The following is a 23,345-nucleotide window of genomic DNA, read 5'->3' on the forward strand; positions in this document are numbered from 1 at the left end:
CCATCTTCAACTTATTAAGAGGAAATATAAGTGGCCCACAAACGTCATATTCTGTACCTAGCCTGGCTCCAAAGGACACCAGACAGATTCAAAGGAAGCGAAAAGCAGAGAACCAGAGATTGTCCGGCAGGAGGACAAACAGAAAAGGAAACAGGAAGGGGCCGGACGGTGGGTAGGGTCAACCCCGCCCCCACGCCAGCCGTTTCCGCACCCAGTCCAGTCCGGACCGCTGTCCGCGAGCCGCCCCTCCGAGGCTCCGCCCCCTGTCCCGCCCCAAGGGCATGCGCACGCGCAGTGTCCTACAGGCGTGAAGGGATCGTGCGGAGGTGCCGACACAGTCCCGTCAGTTACTCTCGGTTTTTCAGATTCGTATCTGTGCTTCGCAATCTTCAGGCCCCCATTCTCCTCACCCAGGTTTCGGGGGTCGCCATATAAGAAAAATCCCTGAACCGCTCGTTCGTCTGGCTGTGAGTTCGTTGCTTTCGCCTCTCGCGGCGTCGCCGTAGACGTCCCGAGTCCTGCAGCTCCGTGGCGTCCGGGAGTCCGCGTCCGTTTCCCGTTAAAATCGCTCTGAGGCAGGTGCCCGTCCAGCCTTTCTGCCTTCGGTCCGCGTAGACACCGACCACCGCCGCGTCGTTTTCCTGCTCAGAAACTTTCTCTGACTGACGACTCCCCTACCCGCGCCCAACCGCGTGGTCCAGTCCTCACTCAGGAGGTGGGTACGTGCCCTTCGCCCCCCTCCAGGGAGAGCAGAGGGGAACAGAGATGGGGAGAAAGAGGCAGAAATACATGGAGTTAGAGGCCACCAGAAAATTTAGGGAGAAAGAATGCGGGAATTGAAATGGAGGTTGCCACTGAGTGGGGCCAACACTTAATTTTATTGTTCAGAGAATGAGGTTTATATTGTTTCTCCTTTATTATATATTGGAACTGTTCTTTGATGTCTGTGAATAACTATAGTATTTCATTATGCATCTGGTAAGGATGTTGATAATCTTTTAACACTGAAAACCTAGTTTAACTAGTTAAAGAGTCAACAGTTTACGCCTTCCCTAAAGTGATCTGTTAAATTAGTGACTTCCAAGCTGAAGTCTCCAACTACGTGGATGTTCCCCTCACGTCCCCTTTGTCCTTTCTGTACAGATGTTGAAGGATGGGCTGGATGGATGTGGAACTTTGTTCCCACACAGCTCATGTGTCCATGATGAACAGATTGCTCAGAGCCCATCTCCAAGTGAAGTGATCCCCTTCCAGGTTTTCCAAAACTATTTGTAACTTCATTTCTTAAATACTTTTCTGGAAAAGAGGAAATAAATGCTTGAGTTTGATTAAACCCATGAAAGAGAATCTTCTCTTGCTCAGGAATGTGAAATGTCATCTGGAATTAGAACAGAACTTTTCTACTGCCCTGTCCAGGCGACTACTTACACCCGGTTCTGCTCACTGAAGTCAGACCTCTTCTCCCCCTCTGAGCCTCAGTGCACCCACCTGTAACATGGAGACGATAGAGTAGACCAGGAATTCTGAGTCTGAGCAAATGGGATCCCTGACATGATTTTCACAGTTGGGCATGTGTCTGAGAGGGTGCTTAGTGATAATTAGAATTGGAAATGTGTCACAGTCCTCCGAAATAATCAAAACCACTAAGAAAGAGGCAGGGGTGTAGGCTCAGAGACAGTCGTGCTTCTCTCTCTTTCTGTTTGTATCATGGATAAATCTTAAGTTTGATTGTGTCGTTTCTTGGCATTAAACCCTCTAATGGTTTCCCATCACCCTCAGGACAAAAATCTAAACTCCTCAGTATATCTACAGCAGGAAGCTCTGGAGTTGGCATGGCCCTTTAGGGTTGGTCCAAATTGATGGAAAAGACAGGATTCTGCATCCTGCATCAGCCAGTCTGGCTGGTTGCCTAGGGAGAGCCAAGGACTTAGATGAGGCACTTTCCTTTGGCTGAGTGCTAAGTGGACAAAGGACAGTGCAGGTGCAGCAGAGTGTGTGGGTTTCAGCAGGAGGAGAGGGCTTTCTGAAGAAATGGGTGAAAAACTCACTCACTGGTCTCCTTATAAGAGTTTATTGTCCCTGCATCCCTCCTGTTACAGTGGACAGCAAAGTATCATCTTTTTCCCATATTCAGGTTTTCCCTGTTATGTGAACCTGTGGCAGAGAAGGTGGGTATGTTGTTTCTAAGCATTAAACAACATATTTTTGTCACACAGAATAATCTTACTTGAGAAAGAAGCCCAAAGGAAGAGGAAAGAAAGAGGAAGAAATGACTCTTTCCCAGGTAGAAGTCACATTCTTAGTTGATTTTTCTGTTCCCTTGTTCCTAAACTGCCACATTTTGGACTTACTAATATAGTCTGTCTCTGAAGTATCCTGCCTAAAATACTGACTCTCACACAGGCCTTTTGTCAGTCCCTTCTCATCTCTATGCAGATTCCATCTCATTGTGACCCGTGACCTGGAGCTTAGGAAGAGGCTCCTTTTAGGGGATCATCCTGTGAAGGGTTGTCTACCCAGGCATGGATTGGAGATGGGGAGTAGGCTCTGTGGTGTCAGTGAGGCTGGACAGTAAAGATTGTGTGGGGGCCCCCTCTGGATGCCTGTTCAGCTCTGTAAACCAGGATTGAAGAGACTACTTATGTAAGTGATGTATTAATGTGCACAAATACCTGGGAAACTGGAAAAAAAGACTGATGGGGGAAACCTGCTTTGTCTGATGTTATAAATGCGGTTGAAGTGAAACAAGTGAATCAGTGTGTTTCTGACTTCAAAATATTAATACTTTGGAATAGAATGTGAAGTTCAGAAATAGAAATAAGGAATAGAGAGCGTGTTTTATTACATAATTAGTTTTAAAATGTAGAATCAACCTAATTGTCTAACAGTAAGGGTTCTTTAAATTATTCACAGCACATCCATCTCCCAAAGACCCTGGTGTTCATTTAGGGACTCTCCTGCAGTGGATGTTTTAGATAAAAATGGTTAGCATTTAGCCAAGACATAGGAACAGAACTTCCTGTCACCAGAGAGGCTGGGGCCAAACTCTGATTCCACTAATTGTTGTTAAATGTTATACTTTTTTGTATTAAATATTTCATGTGTGTGTTTTTGTGGTTCAGTTCCACACAGTGATGCAGTTTAGAGACTAAGGAGTAAAATATCCCCTGCCCTGTCACGTGTTCCACCATCACTTACTGTCTCTGTCAGGAACCACTTAGTTCTCCTTAGTGCAAATCTTGTAAAAATGCACATATATATCGTAATGTGATTTTAGAAAATATTCTTCAGTAAAAATTTTGTTAACGATATTTGATTCTGCAGATTTAAATATTGATACACCATATATCTTGGAGTTGTTTTCAAGTTAGTAAACATAGCAATAACTTGCATTTTTATTTTTATTTATTTTTTTGTCAGGAAGATCAGCCCTGAGCTAACATCCGATGCCAATCCTCCTCTTTTTTTGCTGAGGAAGATTGGCCCTGGGCTAACATCCGTGCCCATCTTCCTCTACTTTATATGGGACGCTGCCACAGCATGGCTTGACAAATGGTGTGTTGGTGTCTGCCTGGGATCTGAACCTGTGAACCCTTGGGCCACTGGAGTGGAGCACGTGCACTTAACCACTGCACCACCAGGCTGGCCCGATAACTTGCCTTTTTAGATCCTCCTTGGAGTATTTCTTAATGAAGACACATGGGATCTTTACGATTTTTTACTGTTATAAAGAATACAATAGTGGCTGCTTCTGAGCAGGCCAGCTTCACTACAGATATCTGAGGATTTCTCCAGATTGGACAACAAATAGACAATATCATTAAAGAGAAATTATAGAAAAAGGATGAAATAGAAATTCTGGAGCTAAAATTGAAAATTCCCTAGAAGGTCTCAATAGCAGATTAACAATCAGAATAAAGAGTCAGTGAGCCTAAACATAGGTTAGTTGGAATTATACTGCCTGAGCAGAAGAAAGGGGAAAAAAGAAGAAAAATGAACAGAGAACAAGAAATCTTTTGACACTATCAAGCATACTAATATACACATAATAGGAGTCTGAGAAGGAAAGGAGAAAAAGGAAAGGGCAGAAAGAATATTTGAACAAATACGAGCTGAAAACCTCCCAAATTTATAGAAAAGAGGAATCTACATATCCAAGAAGCTCCATGAACTTCAAATATGATAAATACATAGGGATCCTTGACAACACATAATCAACCATTAAAAGACAAAAAAGAATGTGGAAAGTAGCAAGACAGAAATGACTTCTCATGTCTAGGGATCCTCAGTGAGATTCACAACCTATTTCTCATCAGAAGCTATGGAGGCCAGGAAGCAGTGAGATGACATATTTCAAGTGGGAAAGATAAAAGTCTACGGAGAATTTAACATCAGGCAAACTAATCTTCATAGCTGATCGTGAAATTAAGAAACTCCTAGTAAAATAAAAGCTGAGGGAGTTTATGCTGATAATTATCCTACATGAAATACTAAATTTAGTTCTTTAGGCTGAAATGAAAGGACACTACCAGTACCTCAAAGCTGTAGGAACAAATAAAGGACACTGGTAAAGGTAACTGCATAGGTAAATGCAAAAGCCAGTATTGTATTTTGGTTTTTAACTCATTTTCTTCAACATGACTTAAAATCTGCTGTTGAATGCAAAATCTATAAAGAAGTAATTTTTGACAATAACAATATAAAGGGAGACTCTATAGGAGCAGTTATATGCTATTAAAGCTGAGTTAGTATCATCTGAAGCTCAAATATTATTCATTTATTATGTAAACTCTAATGCCCAGGGTAACCACTAAGAAAATAAAAAATATAGAGAAAGGTAAATATGAAAGGAATCAAAATGATATGCACACCAGAGATACACACACAAAGAAGGAAGTAAGAGGAAGTATGAAACAGAGAAGATATTTGACCTACAGAAAGCACATAGCTAAAGGGCATAAGTAATGCTTCTCTTATCAGCTGTTACTTTAAATGTAAAGAAACTCTTCCTTAAAAGGCAAAGATTGGAAGAATTGTCATTAAAAAAAAATGATCTCATTATATCTGTCTACAAAAGGCTCATTTTACATACTCAAATAGATTAAAAGATGTTCCATTCAAACCTAGCTGGGTAGCTATACAACTGTAAGACTAAATATAGACTTAACTTATAAAATTGTTACCAGATATGTTGAAATACATTATATGTTGATTAAAAGGTCAGTCTATCAAGAATAGAAAACAACTGTGAACAATATGCACATAATAACTAAGTCCTGCCTTTTTTGAAGCAAAAATTGAAGAGAGAGAGGTAGTTCTACTATAATATTTGGAGACCTCAATACTCCCCTTTTAATAATGGATAGAACAACCAGACAGGAAATCAAAAAGGAAATAAAGGACTGAGCAACACTGTAAACCAACTAGACCTAAAGATATATACAGAGCACTCCATCCAACAAAAACAGAGTATACTCAACGCTAGAAATAAAATGGAACTTCCTCAATCTGAAAAAGGATATTTATTAAAATCCCACAGCTAACATCATACTCATTGGGGAAAGGCTGAAAACTTTCCCCTAATAACAAGAACAACACAAGGGTGCCCCATTTTGCCACTATACTTGAACATTGTACTGGAAGTTCTATCCAGAGAAGATAGATAAGAACAAGAAATAAAAGGTGTCAAAATTGGAAAAGAAGTCAAACTATCTCTTATTCACAGAATACGTGACACATATTTAGAAATACCTGAAGAATCCTCAAAAAAAAAAAACCTCTTAGAGATAATAAGTTCACTGAACTTGTAGAATACAATATCAACACTCAAAAATCAGTTGTATTTCTGTACACTAGCAGTCAACAAATTGAAAGAAATTAAGTAAACAGTTCCATTTATAAGAACATCAAAAAGAATAGGAATAAATTTATCCAAGGCAATGGAAGATTTATACATGGGAAACTACAAAGTATTGCTGAAGGAAATTAAAGAAAAGTTAAATAAATGTCAAGATATCTGGTGTTGCTGGATTGGAAGATTTACTGTTGTTAAGATGGCAGTACTCCCCAAAGTAATATAAAGATGCTATAAAATCCTCAGCAAAATCCCAACAGCCTTTTTTACACAAATGGGAAACCTGATCGTAAAATTCATATTGGTAAGGACCCCAAATAACCAAAATAAATGTGAAAGAAAAGAACAGTGTTGGAGGACTTAAAATTCCCAATGTCAAACCTTACCACAAACCTAGAGTAATCAAAACTGTGGTTCCAGCATGAGGATAGAAATATAATCAAAGTGATAGAACTGAGAATCCACAAGTAAATCCATACATCTATAATCAATTCCTTTTTTACGACGGTGCCAAAAACATTCAGTGGGAAAAGAATAGTCTCTTAAATGGTGCTGGGAGAATTGCATATCCACATGAAAGAGAATGAAATTGAACCTCTACCTTTCACCATATAAATAAGTCAATCAAAATTAATCAAAGACTAAATTTAAGACGTGAAGCTATAAAACTCTTAGATGAAAACATAGGGCTAAGTCTTCATGATCTTGGATTTGGTGATGCAGTTTTAGATATAACACCAGAAGCAAAAGAAAGAAAGACAAAATAGATAAATTGGTCTTGATCAAAATTAGCAGAAAGAAAGACAAAATAGATAAATTGGTCTTGATCAAAATTAGCAATGTTTGTGCATTTGACAGATATTGTGAAAATGAAAACATAAGTGAAAGTGAAAACATAATCTACCAAATGGGAGAAATTATTTGCAAATCCCATATCTGGTCAGGGTCTAGTATCCAGAATATATGAAGAACTCTCTATAACTCAGCAATTAAAATACAAAGAACCCAATTAAAAAATGTTCAAAGGATTTTAATAGACATTTCTCCATAGAAGATATACATATGGCCAACAAGCACATGAAAAGATGTTCAGTGAAGTTAGTCATTAGGAAAATGTGAAATCAAAACCACAATGAAATATCATTTCACACCGAGTAGGATGGCTGTATGAAAACAGAAAATAACAAGTGTTGGTAAAAATTTGGAGAAATTAGAATCCTGATACCTTGCTGGTAAAATAGTGTAGCTGTGGTTGAAAACAGTGTGGCAGATTCTTAAAAAAATTAAGCCATGTGACACAGCAATTCCAATCCCATTTATATACCTAGAATAATTGAAAACAGGTATTCACACACGTAGTTGTACATGAAAGTTCATAGTAGTACAAATAACATTGGCGAAAAGGTGGAAACAACCCAAATGTCCATCAATGGATGAGTGAATGACTAAAATGTGGTATAGTCATACAATGAAATTATTTAGCAGTAAAAACAGGAATGTAGTCCTGATACATAATACACCATGGATGAACCAAGAGTATTCTAAGAAGCTGGACACAAAAAGTCAGACATTTCATACTATTCCATTTATATGAAAATATCCAAAATAGGTAAATCCATAGAGATGGAAAGCATATTAGTGATTACCAGGGATGGGGGGCGGGGTAGGGGAAGAGGAATGGGATTCAATTGCTTAATGGGTAATGGATTTCCTCTGGGATGATAAAGATGTTTTTGAACTGGATAGAGCTGATGTTTGTGCAACGTTGTGAATGTAGTAAATGTTGCCGAATTGTATCTTAAAATGGCTAACTTTATGTTATGTGAATTTCACCTCAGTTATAAATAATAGAGAAATATAACTTGCTCAAAATTATCTTACATGGATCAGTGGGAACACTCACTCCAGCCAATTTGATGCTTATACATCTCTGCTTCTCCCATTTTGTGTCAAAATAAGAACCCTCTCCCTGTCCATGTGGTGAAATGTGCTTTCCTTTCAGGGACAGTTGACCTTCAGGGACGTGGCCATAGAATTCTCTCAGGAGGAGTGGGAATGCCTGGACCCTGCTCAGAGGGCTTTGTACAGGGATGTGATGTTGGAGAACTACAGGAACCTGCTCTCCCTGGGTGAGGATAACTTGCCTTCTGAAGTTGGTAACTACTTTTGTCTGTCCTTGCATTTTACCTTGAGAGTCTTTTGGGAGCCCCTGACTCACTTGTCTGAGTTCCAAATCCCTGTTCTTAAGACAGTGATTGAAGCTGTTTTGGTTCAGAGAGGAAAGGCTTCCTAGTGTGGCACATGGACTGTAACTTCCCCTTTTTTCAAAAGTTCTGCACAGATCGTGTGTGATTAGTGGTGGTTGCAGAACAGTAATAGTCAGAGAACCTTATGGCAAATTTTTAAAAATATCTACTCTTGTGCTTTTGATTCACTAGTTCTTGGGACAGAACTAGATGCCTGCATACTTCAAATAACCCTGTAGCATTTGGAATGAGGCAAGCAGTTGACTGATTTTTGAAATACTTTTCTAGGCCTGTCTATAATGTCCTCTCTTAGCTGAACAAAGAGCTGAGAATGTGTTCTGGAAAAGCATAGCATATCATGTTCCATTTTTCTTTATAAGAGGAAAACACTCTTGAGCAGAATATTATCTCCATTTTCAAGCAAGGGAAACAGCCCTGGACTGTGGAGAGTGAAGTGGAAATAGGAAAAAATGCAGACAGGTGGGAATATATGGAGGTGTGAACACAAGTAAGAGCTCAGATGGGCACAGAGTAAGCTGCTCCATTAAAGATTGTTTGGGAAACTCTACTTAAATGAGAAACATCTATGGGAAATAAAAAAATTATTTTATGATTTCTCAAAGAAAATCTGTCCCCCACATACTTATCACTTATTTAAATGTGTAAAAGTTTAAACCTGCATTCTACTGTGATGCTCCGCCTCACACAGAACCAAGGAAAAGGATTTATTATGCCCTGCAACACTCTGTTATCTGGCTTCTTTGACCATCTTTTTCCTTGTTTTGAGAAGGACTGACATGGCTGTCTCTAAGGAGTCCTCTTTCCCCTTGATCTCTCTTGGTTCTCAGTTCTTACAGATCAGAGCTGAGGCCTCTAGTCTTGACCCCAGGACCTATTCAGTTTCCATTCGCATTTTATGTCCCTGGGAGAACTTCTCAGGAGAAAGGAAAAAAATAGCTGTTCTTCCATTGTATTTGGAGTTCCATGAAACTTCCTAGGGCTGTATCAAGCCCTGTCTGCATGTTCAGGCCCCTCAGCCATCTCTTCAGTTCTCTTTTTGCCACATGTGTGTAAAGAGGAATGCAGTGGATCTTTTGAGATTATTACTGAGCAGTAATATAAAGACTAGACACTGAGATCCTCTCTTTAGTCCCCATTGCTTATGGGAGTATATCTCAGTCTTTCAGGCACTCACCTTACAGCTTGTGGGCAGAGCACAAACCTCCTTCTCAAGAACCCTCCAGAATCTGATTCTCTTATTTTACACTCATATCTTCTACTTTTCTCCGTCTTTCAGCTCTCTACCTGTCTAGGAACCTAGAAGGACCTTGGTCTTCATGATTTCTCATTCTCCTCTAAGATTTTGCCTCTGAAACTTGCTTTTGAAATATACATTCTAAGGGCTTGAAGTTTCATCCTCTTTTTCTGTTGTGATAACCCACCTTTAGGTGATAGACAACTTCTATTAGACTCTCCCATGGAGGTTGTTTACTGGGTAACAGAAAATTCTTGAAGAGGAACACCGATTAATATGTTACAGTATTATCCTGCTACATACCCCCTGGGGAGAGTGGTCAGCATGTCCCAGGATACTGACATAGAAAGTATCAGGGGAGCCTGACTTTATGATAAGTGCCTCCAGTTGTCCTTCTGGTTTTTGTGGAATTTAACGATGCCTCCCTACAGCAGTATGACAATGGTGATTAAACATAATATGATCATCTCCTTTGAGCCTGCAAGAAAAGATGTAGGAACTTAGCCTAAGGAGAACACTGTCCAAATTCACAGCCTAATATCTATGAGACTGTTGACTAAACTACTATTCATGCCACACTGTTTATGCCATGTGTGTGGTATTTACTCACTTTCAACAGATATGATTTTGACACATCTTATTGAGGGACCTTATAAAGTTGAATGATGCCAGAATCTGTAGGTCCACTGTAATTTGTTTTGTTTAAGTCACTGATACTTTCATGTTGCACATTTCATTGTTATAAATGACCTTGTTTTTTATTTATTTAATCACCTGTTTCATATTTTTCATGATACTCTTAGTGTTCTTTGTTTTTATATCTAGAATTTGGGGCTGTTGAATCATGGAATAAAGATTATTTTTTATATTTTAAAGAATTTCCTTCTTGAGTGTTTATGACTCAACATTAGTTTCCCTAAAACCTATATAACTTCCAGAATTTTTTTAAATGATAGTCTTAGTTATTCCTTTTACTTCTGTGTCATATTAATTACTACCTATTTTTTTTTTTAATATTTATTTATTTATTTATTTTGTGAGGAAGATCAGCCCTGAGCTAACATCCATGCCAATCCTCCTCTTTTGGCTGAGGAAGACTGGCCCTGGGCTAACATCTGTGCCCATCTTCCTCTGCTTTCTGTGGGACACCGCCACAGCATGGCCTAACAAGCAGTGCATTGTTGCGTTCCCGGGATCCGAACCCCGGCCGCCAGCAGTGGAGCCTGTGCACTTAACCACTACACCACGGGGCCGGCCCTACTTAGTACCTATTAACATACACGTTTTTTGTGTCTGTGTGTGCGTGAGGAAGATTGGCCCTGAGCTAACATCTGTTACCAGTCTTCCTCTTTTGTTGTTGAGAAAGATTGGCTCTGGCCTAACATCTGTGCCCATCTTCCTCTATTTTCTTTGTGGGACGCTGCCACAGCATGGCTTGATGAGCAGTGCTTAGGTCTGTGCCCAGGATCCAAACCTGCAAACCCCATGCGCCAAAGTGAAGCACACAAATTTTACCACTACACCACCGGGCCATCCCCAACATACATTTTTTTAAATAGACTTTGTTTTTTCAAGCAGTTTTAGGTTCACAGAAAAATCGAGTGGAAGGAACAGAGATTTCTTATGTATTTCTTACCCCTACACATGCAGACCCTCCTCATTATCAACGTCTGCACCAGAGTGGTATATTTGTTACCATTAATGAACCTGTACTGGCACATCTTTATCACCCAATGTCCATATTAACCTTAGAGTTCATTCACTCTTCGTGTTCTACATTTTATGGGTTTGGACAAATATATAATGACACACATCTACCATAAAAGTATCATACACAATAATTTCATTGCCTTAAAAATTTTGTGCTCTGTCTGTTCATCTCTTCCTTCCTCCTGACCCCTGCGACCACTGATTACTGTCTCCATAGTTTTGCCTTTTCTAGAATGTCATATAGTTGCAATCTAGAATGTCATATAGCCTTTTCAGATTATCTTCTTTCACTTAGTAGTATGCATTACTCGTGTTTCCCAATTTCTTAAGTTCTTGTAATTACATCTATCAGTTAACCCATGAAGCCTGTTTTGTTCCCTGTCCTCCTTTTCTATGAATTCCAGAAAAAGTCAGCTGGTCTCTGATGACACACATCCCATTGCTGTCCTTCTTTTGGCTATTATTGGCCACTAATATTGCTGACCACATCTCTGTACATAGACCTCTGCCATGGATCACCATGGCACTGCTAAAAAATGTTTCTACACTTAAATGCTGCTACTAATACTGCCCTTCCATACCAACCATACTGTGCTCTAAGTCATTTAGTAATGTCCCTTAAGGGTATTATTTTCTGATGATGTTTGTGAAGTCAGAATTCATTACTTTTGTATAAGTATGTATTAATTTCTATTGATTCATAATGATACATACATATTTACTAATATATATAGTAAGAGCACTTCTTACCCAATGTCTCTTATGTGTCTTGATTGTAATGTGAAAAGATCCAAAGATATGATTTCAAATCATTAAGAAATAATTATAATTAAATAAATAATTTAAGAATTCCAGTAAAAGAGACTCTTTTATTTTTATATAACTAGCAAGGACACTTGGACTAAAAATCTTATGCCAAAATTGATAAATTTTATGTGTTTACTTGAACCTGATATTTCAAAATCCAATGATTCTCAACATATTTTTCATATTTCCTATTGTGTGCTGTTTCTGGAATATAATTCTTTTTTTTTTAGTTCTTAAAGAATAATTCTTTAGAATTCCAAAGACTATTGTTTTGTATAACTGTGGTTACTTATTAAGTTACTTGCTATATTTATCTTGGGTTACTAAAATGTTTTATTTATTATTATTGTGATATACAGACTTTTTTTAGTATGTTTTTGCTTGCATAATATCCCTATACATTATTAAACACACATTATTAGTAAACACACATTATTGTAAAGATTAAGAATTAAGGAAGACAGTCTGAAATCTCAATTATGATATCATGCATGCAGTTATATAATAGCTCATATATAGATCAACTCCTAACTATGGAATATCATTTATCTAGTTATATGACCAAAAATATCTATAGTATATAATGTATGCTTTGAAAATTTAAATTTATCTAAGGTCAGAGAAAACATTATTATGGAAAAAATGATTAAAAGTATAAAAAGAAGGGGGCTGACCCCATGGCCTGGTGGTTAAGTTCGGCATGCTCTGTTTTGGTGGCCCTGAGTTTGCGGCTTTGGATCCTGGGCGTGGAACTACACCACTTGTCAGCCATGCTGTGATGGTGACCCATACATATAAAGTAAAGGAAGATTGGCACAGATGTTAGCTCAGGGCTAATCCTCCTCAAGCCAAAAAAAAAAGAGGAAGATTGGCAACGGATGTTAGCTCAGGGTGAATCTTTTATCAGCAAAAAAAAAAAGAAAAAAGTATGCAAAGAAAACCAAAAAAAATCTGTATATCATAATAGTGTTTGAGGACCATTCTGGAGAAACTACATAACTATGTTCATTATAAGTATTATTTTTTGTGTAATTATGTAGTTCAATATAAAATATTTATCTTCCAACTCTATTTAATAGGAACCCTTTCTGCTGGATTTGCAATAAAAGAATTATCACCAAGAGAGGACATTGATAAAGGAGAATTATACCATCTAGTGATATTGGAAAGAAATGAAAGGCGTGGCATCAAGGATTTTGACATCAAGGAAGTCTTGGAAAATATGCATGAGCATGACAGTGAGTGGGGATATGATGCAAGAAATGACAAAGGAGTGCCTTTGACCCATAAAAAAAGTCTCCCTTACAGAAAAGATCAACAATATAATAAATCCTCAATTGATTTTCCTCAAAAGCAGAGTATTTCAGTAAGAAATAATGCATATGAATATTTCATGCTTTCTGATAAGCCATTCATAAGAAATTCCTTAAAACTGAAAAATAACTTAAGCAATGCTGGAAACAAGTATATAAAGTGTTTGGAAAATAGAACTGAATTAAGTTGGCAGGCACACCAGGCTGAACTGCAGAGATTTCAAACTGAGGAGAAAATTTATGAATGCAGTCACATTGAGAAGTCTGTCAACAATGGTTCCTCACTTTCACCACTTCAAAGAAGTATTCCTAGTGTCAAAAACATTTGTAATAGATATAGGAAGCTTTTAAAATATTCTTTGTTACATGCACAACACAGGAGAACTCAAGCCAGAGAAAAATCTTACCAATGTAATGACTATGGGAAGGCTTTTAGCAAAAGCTCAAACCTCACAGATCATGAGAGAATTCATTCTGGACAGAGACCTTACAAATGTAATGAGTGTGGCAAAGCCTTTAAGCGCATCTCACACCTTACTAGACACCGGAGAGTTCATACAGGAGAGAAACCATATAAATGTAACGTATGTGGTAAAGTCTGCAGTCAGAATTCAAACCTTGCAAGTCATCAGAGAATACATACTGGAGAGAAACCTTACAAATGCAGTGAATGTGGCAAAGCTTTTAACCAGTCTTCAAAACTTATTCAACATCAAAGAATTCATACTGGTGAGAAACCTTACAAATGTAACAAATGCAGCAAAGCTTTTGCTGAACATTCTAGCCTTATTCAGCATAAGAGAATCCATACTGGAGAGAAACCTTACATATGTTCTGTGTGTGGCAGAGCTTTTAAGCAGTGCTCACACCTCACTAGACATCAGAATAGACATCCTGGAGAGAAACCACACAAATGTAACGTCTGTGGCAAGGCTTTTACCCAACGTTCAAGCCTTATGGAACATCAGAGAATTCATATAGGAGAAAAATGTTACAAATGTAATAAATGTGATAAGGCTTTTGTCAAACGTTCGCACCTCTGGGGTCATGAGAGGATTCATACGGGAGAGAAACCCTACAAATGTAATGAATGTGGCAAAGCCTTTACAGAACGTTCAAATCTTACTCAACATAAGAAAATCCATACTGGAGAGAAACCTTACAAATGTAATGAATGTGGCAAAGCCTTTACTCAATTTGCAAACCTTACTAGGCATCAGAAACTACATACTGAAAAGAAGCATAAACCTAATATATGTGGCAATGCTTTTATTCAAAGCTCAAGTTTTGGAGATCATCAGAGAATTCATAGGAGAAAGAAACCTTACAGATGATGATTGAGACAAAACTTAACTGTTCAAGACTTACTCAACATCAGAGACTCCATTGTGGATAGAAACCATATCAAAGTACTGTATGTGGCACAACCTATAACCAGGGCTCACACCTCACTTGATGTCAGAATATACATCTTTGAGAGAAACCACACAAATGTAATATATGGCAAGGCTTATCCAAAACTTAAGATTTGTGGAACATAACCGAATTTTTACCAGAGAGAAACCTTACAAATGTAAGTTTTATCAGCTTTATCAAAGATGTACAACTCTGTGATCATGAAAGAATTCATATGAGATAGAAACCATACGACTGTGTCAAGATCTTTAAGGAATGACCTCAGGATAGAATTCTGAGGTGGTGACCACACCAAAGAATTCATACTGGACAGAAACATTACAAATGTAAGGAAGGTGATAGATTGTTTAACCAATTCTCTCAATGGACTACAAGTAAGAAAATTCATACTAGGAATTTTCCTCCATACTAGGAGGAAATAAGTCTATTACTTTTTAAAGTTAATCAACCTCAGATGTTAAATTTCACAGAGAATTAAAATTTAAAAGTATTTAAAACTCATGAAATGAAGTGTATCAGTGCAACAAGAACATCTGTTGAACGGTCCAATTATCTTCAGTTAAAAAAAGTTTTTATTCAGTAATTTGAGGTTTCTTGAAAAGGCTACAGTATTATTGATGACTTAGAACCTGAAGTTTGAAATCTGTTGATGTTATACTTTCAGTACATACTTACCATTTCTCACCATGATGGTCTCAGGGAAGGGATCGGTAAGATGAAAGGACCTCCTTCATTAGGTGGGGTTTATTCATATCTATGGAACCTGCAAAAACTAGGATACTAATTTTAAGATAAATTATGGTATAAATTTAAGAGCATGGGGAGTGGCAAAGAATAGATGTAAAACTGTTATCTAAATTATCATGTTTTCTGTGGTCATGGCTCCTTCCCTAGGTTTGTTGGTATGACTGTGGACTTCTGTTGATGGTTATAGCAAAGGATTGCTCTACCAGATGATCATGAAACAGCAAGAGTAGGCCAGAACATTAAGAGAATGAGATATTCATGTGAGTAGAATGATGGGTTACTAGAGATGACAAATGTGGTAGAAAAAAATGGAGAGTGAATGATTGCCACCTTTATAGCCAATAGCTATTATGTATCATAGATTAATGAAAACTGGTTTTATTTTTGGAAACTGAAGAGAGAACAGTTATAGAGGACAGTTTAATCAAAAGAACTGGGGTACAGTGTGCTTGTGAAGGATTCAAATTTGGCCACTGAAACTGCATTTTGATACCATTTTATTTAGAATATATCATATGTTTCATGTCTTAGTGAGTAAAATATAATCGTTTTTTTTGTAATCCTGAATGAATCACGTGCCTTCTGTCAACCCGAGCATATCCCACCTCATTGGGGCACTTTATAATGTCACTGATAATACAGCATTAGGTTCTCAAAGTTACATGACATCAATTTCTTTTCATGATAGATTCAAAGTACATACAATTTTGGAAATATATATTCATAACTCTCACTTGAGTTATTCTATCCATAGTGTACTCCAGATTATTTTTGTAGTTATAATGAAAATACCATATCAGTGCAATTTCAGACTCTGACCCCCTACAACTTGCGTCTCCATTCACGAATATGCTCCATGTGATTTTATTTCTACATGTCTTTTTTTGTGCAGACATGAGACCCCTGGGTTGCACCTTCACATGTAGTGAAAATGGAACTATATAGTAAGCATATGACAAATACTAAGAAATAAAAGAAAATTTCAGAAATAAGGATAAAAATAGGGCCGGCCCCGTGGCTTAGCGGTTAAGTGCGCGCGCTCCGCTGCTGGCGGCCCAGGTTCGGATCCCGGGCAAACACTGATGCACCGCTTCTCCGGCCATGCTGAGGCTGCGTCCCACATAGAGCAACTAGAAGGATGTGCAACTATGACATACAACTATCTACTGGGGCTTTGCGGGGGAAAAAAAAAAAGATGTCAAAGATGATAATATGTATTTGAAAAAAAAGGATAAAAATAATGCAGTCTATTTTTTTTTGCTGAGAGCACTCAGTGAAATAATTTCAAAAGATCAATATTTATGAATTTCCTGTAAAGAATGGACAAACACAGTGGGATGTCTTTTTGATAGATAAACTAGAAACTTCATATATTCACCCTGAAAACATTTCTTGTTAATTTGCACTTGTGTCTTCTCCACTAGAACAGGATGGCACCCACTCAAACTTAGTACGGACCGATCATTCTGTACACTAAAGTGTTAGAAGAATCTTTATTACGTAGTGAGGCTTTCTGGGGAGAGTGGGGTAGACTTTCCATGTTGTTACAAAAATGGAAAGAGAGCAGGGAATGGTGACTGGCTTGTGTTATGGTGGATACTAGGTGGAACTGGGGTGATCATACTCATTTGTGCTGTGAACTTACAACTAGTGCTAAGGGAAGGAGCACGCAAGTTTTGTCATCAGCCTCCCCTGCCCAGATGCACAGAATAGGAAATGGGTGTAGTTGAGGCTTAAAGGGTGTCAATAGTCAGACATCAAAAATGGAGTCAGACTCCTTAATATAAAACTGAATGTTTATTCTTCAAACTCTTGACTTCTTGTTTGGGAAAGACCACAATTTTCCTCATGCTAATGACATACTACATTCCTTTTCCTGATGCACACATTGATTCCATTTCACAATATGATTGTTGAAAATGGTTGTGAAATACTGTTTAGATAAATTGCCTAAGATGTTTTTTACACTTGCTTCTTGAAAATTAATGTGTGGAGATGTTTATCAGACAAATACAATTCAGTAATTTTTCAGAAGATCCGCTTTTGAAAGGCTAGAAAAATTGCTATTTAAGGGGCTGGCCCCGTGGCTTAGTGGTTAAGTGCTCGCGCTCCGCTACTAGCGGCCCGGGGTTTGGATCCCGGGCGCACACCAACGCACCACTTCTCCAGCCATGCTGAGGCCGTGTCCCACATACAGCAACCAGAAGGATGTGCAACTATGACGTACAACTATTTACTGGGGGGCTTTGGGAGAAAAAAAAAAAAGGAGGAGGATTGGCAATGGATGTTAGCTCAGAGCCGGTCTTCCTCAGCAAAATGAGGACGATTAGCATGGATGTTAGCTCAGGGCTAATCTTCTTCACAAAAAAGAAAAAAAAAATTGCTATTTGAAATTAATGTAGAAAGCAGTATATTCCATGATTTCTCAACTGTAGTAAAATTCCATTTAGTTCATCATATTTTTTATTATTTTTTTAAATACCATTTAGCCCAATTCATACATTTAATTTGCATTTCTTCCTTTTTACTTCAGTGAAATAACTGGAGGATACATAAATCAAGGGGTTGTTTTCAGATTTGTGTGGCATGAAAATGTACATAGAGGAATGACAGATGCAAAGTATGTGTTCTATAAAGATGAAGATAGAGGTTCTCACGTTTTGAGTTCTGTGAGAGAACTGGAATGATAGAAGATAATGAACTGAAGTCTCATAATGTAGAAACGAGACCTGTCGCTAATGTGCGAGTGTACCACTGGGATTTTGGAAACAAAATTATGTTAATTTTACCTAAAAATATATCTCTCCAAATCCCCCCCTTCTTGCCATTACTGCCATCATCATTATCTCTTCCTTCCATTACTACAATGGAACTGGAACTCATATCTCCAATGCCTTGTAAACCATGGTTAGCAGATCAGAACTATTTTCTGAATTCTATTTGGAGATATTAGATTATATTTATCTGTTTTTTTGAGATATAATTTACAAACAACAAAATTCACACTTTTTAAGTGTACCATACAGTGGGATTTAGTATATATACAATGTTTTCCAACTACAGTATTTTCATCTTTCATCTCCCCTCTAAAAAAAAAAAAACCCTACCCTTTAGCAATTATTCCCTACTCCACCCCCCAGCTACAAGCTAACATTAAGCTACTTTTGTTCTGTATGGATGTAGCTATTCTGGGCATTTCATATAAATTAAGTCATAAAATATGTGGCCGTATTTCTCCCTTCTTTCAGTTAGCATAATGTTTTCAAGGGTCATCCATGTTGTAATATCAGTATTTCATAACTTTTTATTGGTGAGCTGTATTCCAGTTTGTTTATCAATTCCTTTGATGGACCTTTAGGTTCTTCGCACTATTTGCCTATTAGAAATTCTTCTATGGACAGTCTTTTACAAGATGTTTTTGTGGATATGTTTTCACTTCTCAGGTATATTTGTAAAAGTGGAATTGCTGGGTGTGATATTGTGATTTAGGAAAAATATACAGTCTTCGTCCACAATTCCTGACTCACAGCTCCCCCAAACCTTGGAGTTTCATGAATAATAAGAGCAATGGGAACTTCTTTTGTTATATTTAGTCTATTTCCTCAGTTTGTGAAATTGCTTCAAAGCCATAAAGCAGAAATTGGTGTCTTGTTATTCATAGCAAGCCCCTTTCCCTCACAACTGGGTTTATGTTAATGAAGTGACTTTTGGAAAGCACCTAAAGATGGGGACTGGTTGCCAGGGGAACCAACCATTAATAGAATGTTGGAACTTTAAGTCTCATCTCCTGATTTCCTGGGATGGGAAAGGGGCTGGTGGTTGAATCAGTCACCACTGGCCAATGATTAACTCAATCATGGCTATGTAATGAGGCCTCCATAAAAACCCATGGGAGGGGGTTCAGAGAGCTTCCATGTCGGGGAACTGGAATGCTTCCATGTGTCAGCTTCCATGTGTCAGCATTCTGGGCCCCAAACTCCATGAGGACAGAAGCTCCTGTGTTCAGGACTTTGCCCTGTGTGTCTCTTTATCTGGCTGTTGATTTGTATCCTTTAATAGCCTTTGTAATACACCAGTAATCTAGTGAGTAAACTGGTTTCCTGAGTTCTCTGAGCCACTCTAGCAAATTAATCAAACCCAAGGAGGGAGTTGTGAGAACCTCTGATTTATTACTATTATTGCTAATAACAGTAATAGTAGGAGTATAGTGTCCTAGTAGTAGTAATAGTATGGCCTCCTAGTCACTTTGAAATGGTATTTGCTTGTGATTGGATTTGCACATTTTCATGACTAATGATGTTGAGCATCTGTTCATATGCTTATTGGCCATTTATATCTTCTTTGTAGAAATAGCTATTTAAATCATTCACCCATTTTTTAAAAAATTGGGTTGTTTATGTGTTTTCTTATTGAGTTGTTAGAGGTTTTTTTTTTAATATTCTAGAAACTAGACCCTTATAAGATAGATAATTTGAAAATATTTTCTCCCATTTGATGTATTGTTTTTCCACTTTCCCAATACTATCCTTTGAAACATAAAAGTTTTTAATTTTGATGAAGTCAAATTTATCTATATTTTTGGTTGTTTGTGTTTTTGGTGTCATATCTAAGAAAACACTGCTTCACCCAATATTATGAAGGTTTACATCTATGTTTTCCTCTAAGAGTTTTATAGTTTTCTTTCTTAAATCTAGGTATTTGATCCATTTTGAGTTAATTTTATATAAAGTGTGGATTAGTGGTCCAACTTCATTCTCGTGCATGTAGATATCCAGCTGTCACAGCTACTAGGTGTTTTTAAGCATTAGAGTTCAGTAATTAGATTTAGGCTTTAAAAATATTATTAAAATAATTCATTGAGATGGAATGGTAGGAGAACCAATGAACCCAGGACCAATACAGTAATGCTGATTGAGATTATCAGACTTTGGAAACATGGAAATAACATTGTGAATGTCGGTAATACTCTGTTTATTCAGGAAAACATTTACAACAGTGACTTTGAGAATAAGAATACACAAGTTAAGACAAGAACTTGGGACATTGCTTGAGCAATGAAATGTTTGGGAGACTCCAGCTTGAATATCAGAGTAGTAGTCACTGGCAACTTCATCATGAAGCCTGAGGGTGGGCGAGAAGGTAGAGCTCGTGGAAATGTCTGAGAAGTTAACTGCTTTTGGCTGCTTGACTGTGGAGGTAGAGTTGGTGGGAAGGCCTTAAATTACGCGTTTAGTCTCCTGAGATTAAAGACTCTGCTTTACTTCTGACTTTCAAATTCCATTCAGGTTTTTCTCGTTGTCAATTTTTAGCCAGAACCATAGAGGAAAGGGTCTTCTGGAAAACGTAGTTCTCCCCAGCATTAAATTGCAATGGTGGTAAAGACTCTGCTTTACTTCTGCCTTTCAAATTCCATTCAGGTTTTTCTCGTTGTCAATTTTTAGCCAGAACCATAGAGGAAAGGGTCTTCTGGAAAACATAGTTCTCCCCAGCATTAAATTGCAATGGTGGAAAAGACTCTGCTTTACTTCTGCCTTTCAAATTCCATTCAGGTTTTTCTCGTTGTCAATTTTTAGCCAGAACCATAGAGGAAAGGGTCTTCTGGAAAACATAGTTCTCCCCAGCATCAAATTGCAATGGTGGTAGTGCCAAGTGGACAAAGGACAAAGCAGTTCAGAAAAGTAACAGACATATTGACCTCAAAATTGAAGACGGTTTTTGAAACTTTGAGAGGGAATTCAAATGGGTGCCTAATATATTCAGTTATATTTGGATAGTTACAATATTATCATTTTTTAAGAAAATAGTGATAAGGATAGGTTGGAGTTTGGGGACATATGAAATATCTAAAGAAATTGGCAATAGAAACATGACAGATTGACATAGAGCAATTGCTGAGCAGCACTGAGGACCAAACGATGTAGGAAGACAGATTTTATTGCCCTTGCCCTGTCCTACATCAGGCCTAGATCCCTAACAGTTTGTCGAGAGAGGAGGTGTTGCTAAAGCAAGCTGTGTGGGTTTTGCTTTCAAAAGTCTCTCTAGGGCCGGCCCCGTGGCTTAGCGGTTAAGTGCGTGCGCTCCGCTGCCGGCGGCCCGGGTTCGGATCCCGGGTGCGCACCGAGGCACCACTCCTCCAGCCATGCTGAGGCCGCGTCCCACATACAGCAACTGGAAGGATGTACAGCTATGACAGACAACTATGTACTGGGGCTTTGGGGGAAAAATAAATAAATAAAATCTTAAAAAAAAAAAAAAAAAGTCTCTCTAAAGAATGGCATGTCCTATGGTTTCTGGAAACACAGAACAAAACAAAACGAACAGACAAAAAAATTCCAGAAGCTTAATATATAAAAAGGATTATTTTCTCTGAAGTGTGCCACACTGGGCCAGTAGACCCTTTAGGGTGACTGATGCCTAAGTGGTAACTCAGAGATGCAGGTGCTTCCATTTCATGGTTTCTCAATCAGAAGTGGGCCTTGGTCATCATTATTGCAAAGTAAGTGAGCAAGAAGGTCACACTCTGGCTTTAACTGGTTTGGCCTGGAAGTAATGCATTACTTCAACTCACACCCTATTTGGCAAAACTGATACCCTGGCCTTGCCTTTGATGCAAGGTGGCTGAGAAATTAGAACACACGGCTATGAACATCAAGCTATTAAAAGAGAGAGGGAAGTCATTATATTGGAGTGATCACCACACATAAAAAGCAAAGTGTAGAATATTATGTATAGCATCTTCTTTGTGGTAAAAAATAAATCTGAAAATCATACAAAAGGTAACTTATTGAAGAAAATGTTTGAGAACACAGATTGGAATGGGAATTCTTGTACATATTTTTAATATAATTTTGATGTTTAAGACTCAGATATTTTATATGTGGAAAATAAAATGAATATAAAAGAAAAATTGAAAATTTTAATGTAACAAAGAATTATTTCATGTTTTGGGGAACAAATAGAACTTTAAAATAAATACTTTAAATGTTCACCCTCAATTGAAAATATTCTGTATTCCCAGGGAAATTTTATTGACGTCTCTACTGCTTCATTGGAGATATTTAATGTAGGTTCCCCAATTATGAACATCCCTGAGTTATGATATAACAGCTATATTGTTATTGTTATAGTCTAACATTAAAATACATTTGGAGGTGATATTAGAATATTTCCCAACTACAGCCTTTTGTATATCTCTCACTTTAAGGTAGGATAGTATGAATGAAAAACATCTCAAAATGGATTCTTTCATGTTCCTACCCTGATACTAGAATCAGAATCAACATTAAAACTTGGAGAATTATTTTAGTTAGTTTAGATTCAGATAGATAGAGCTCAAAGGAAATCTGTAAATTAGAAAACACTAAGGACTCTTTAAGAATGTTTGCCTCTCATCTGGAACACCGAGGAGACTGGCGATGTGTTACATGGAATATTATACTTTCAGGATAAAGAACAGTCCCTTGATATAATCTGTCTTTTTCCATAATTATCCTTGACTACCTTGACATTTAATATGATCAATAAATGATATTTTAATTTGGTCTGCACAATGTTTTCTCTAACATTTCTTTCTTTTACCTTCCTCTGTTCTTGAGATGTTAATATGAAATTTGAAAATTCCCTTTCCTCATTAAAATTATGGTGGTCATTAAACGTCTAGCTAATAATATTTGGAAAAGGGGCCGGCCCCGTGGCTTAGCAGTTAAGTGCGCGTGCTCCGCTACTGGCGGCCCGGGTTCGGATCCCAGGCGCGCACGGACGCACCACTTCTCCGGCCATGCTGAGGCCGCGTCCCACATACAGCAACTAGAAGGATGTGCAGCTATGACATACAACTATCTACTGGGGCTTTGGGAGAAAAAATAAATAAAATTAAAAACAATAATAATAATAATATTTGGAAAAAAATCGTGGGATTATAATTTCCATGTAAATAAAACGTAATAACAAGAAGGATTTTGCCCCTCACCTTTTACCCTTCTTAGTCATGCAGCAGC

At 37.8% G+C, this 23,345-nt stretch overlaps 1 protein-coding gene across 2 annotated transcripts; it reads left to right on the top strand.

The window, feature by feature from the left end:
* Positions 1-301: 301 nt before the first annotated feature.
* LOC106800075 (uncharacterized) lies at positions 302-19,857 on the top strand. 2 transcript variants are annotated; one of them, XM_014794302.2, is made up of 4 exons: positions 302-715; positions 2,217-2,284; positions 7,857-8,010; positions 12,952-19,857. In XM_014794302.2, exons 2-4 carry the CDS (start codon positions 2,270-2,272, stop codon positions 14,517-14,519), a joined length of 1,737 nt encoding a protein of 578 aa, XP_014649788.1. In that variant the 5' UTR covers positions 302-715; positions 2,217-2,269; the 3' UTR covers positions 14,520-19,857. The 2 variants fall into 2 exon arrangements, with proteins under 2 accessions (XP_014649788.1, XP_014649789.1); XM_014794303.2 differs by having other exon boundaries at positions 7,857-7,983.
* Positions 19,858-23,345: the final 3,488 nt, after the last annotated feature.

Source organism: Ceratotherium simum, chromosome 33, assembly GCF_057802395.1.
Source record: "Ceratotherium simum simum isolate JZ-2026a chromosome 33, ASM5780239v1, whole genome shotgun sequence".
NCBI lineage: Eukaryota > Metazoa > Chordata > Mammalia > Perissodactyla > Rhinocerotidae > Ceratotherium > Ceratotherium simum.

What these genes read in the sequence shown, in the direction of transcription:
- LOC106800075 (XM_014794302.2), top strand. An exon ending in TAACTTGCCTTCTGAAGTTG is followed by an intron (nt 8,011 to 12,951) that starts GTAACTACTTTT and finishes TCTATTTAATAG; the next exon opens with GAACCCTTTCTGCTGGATTT.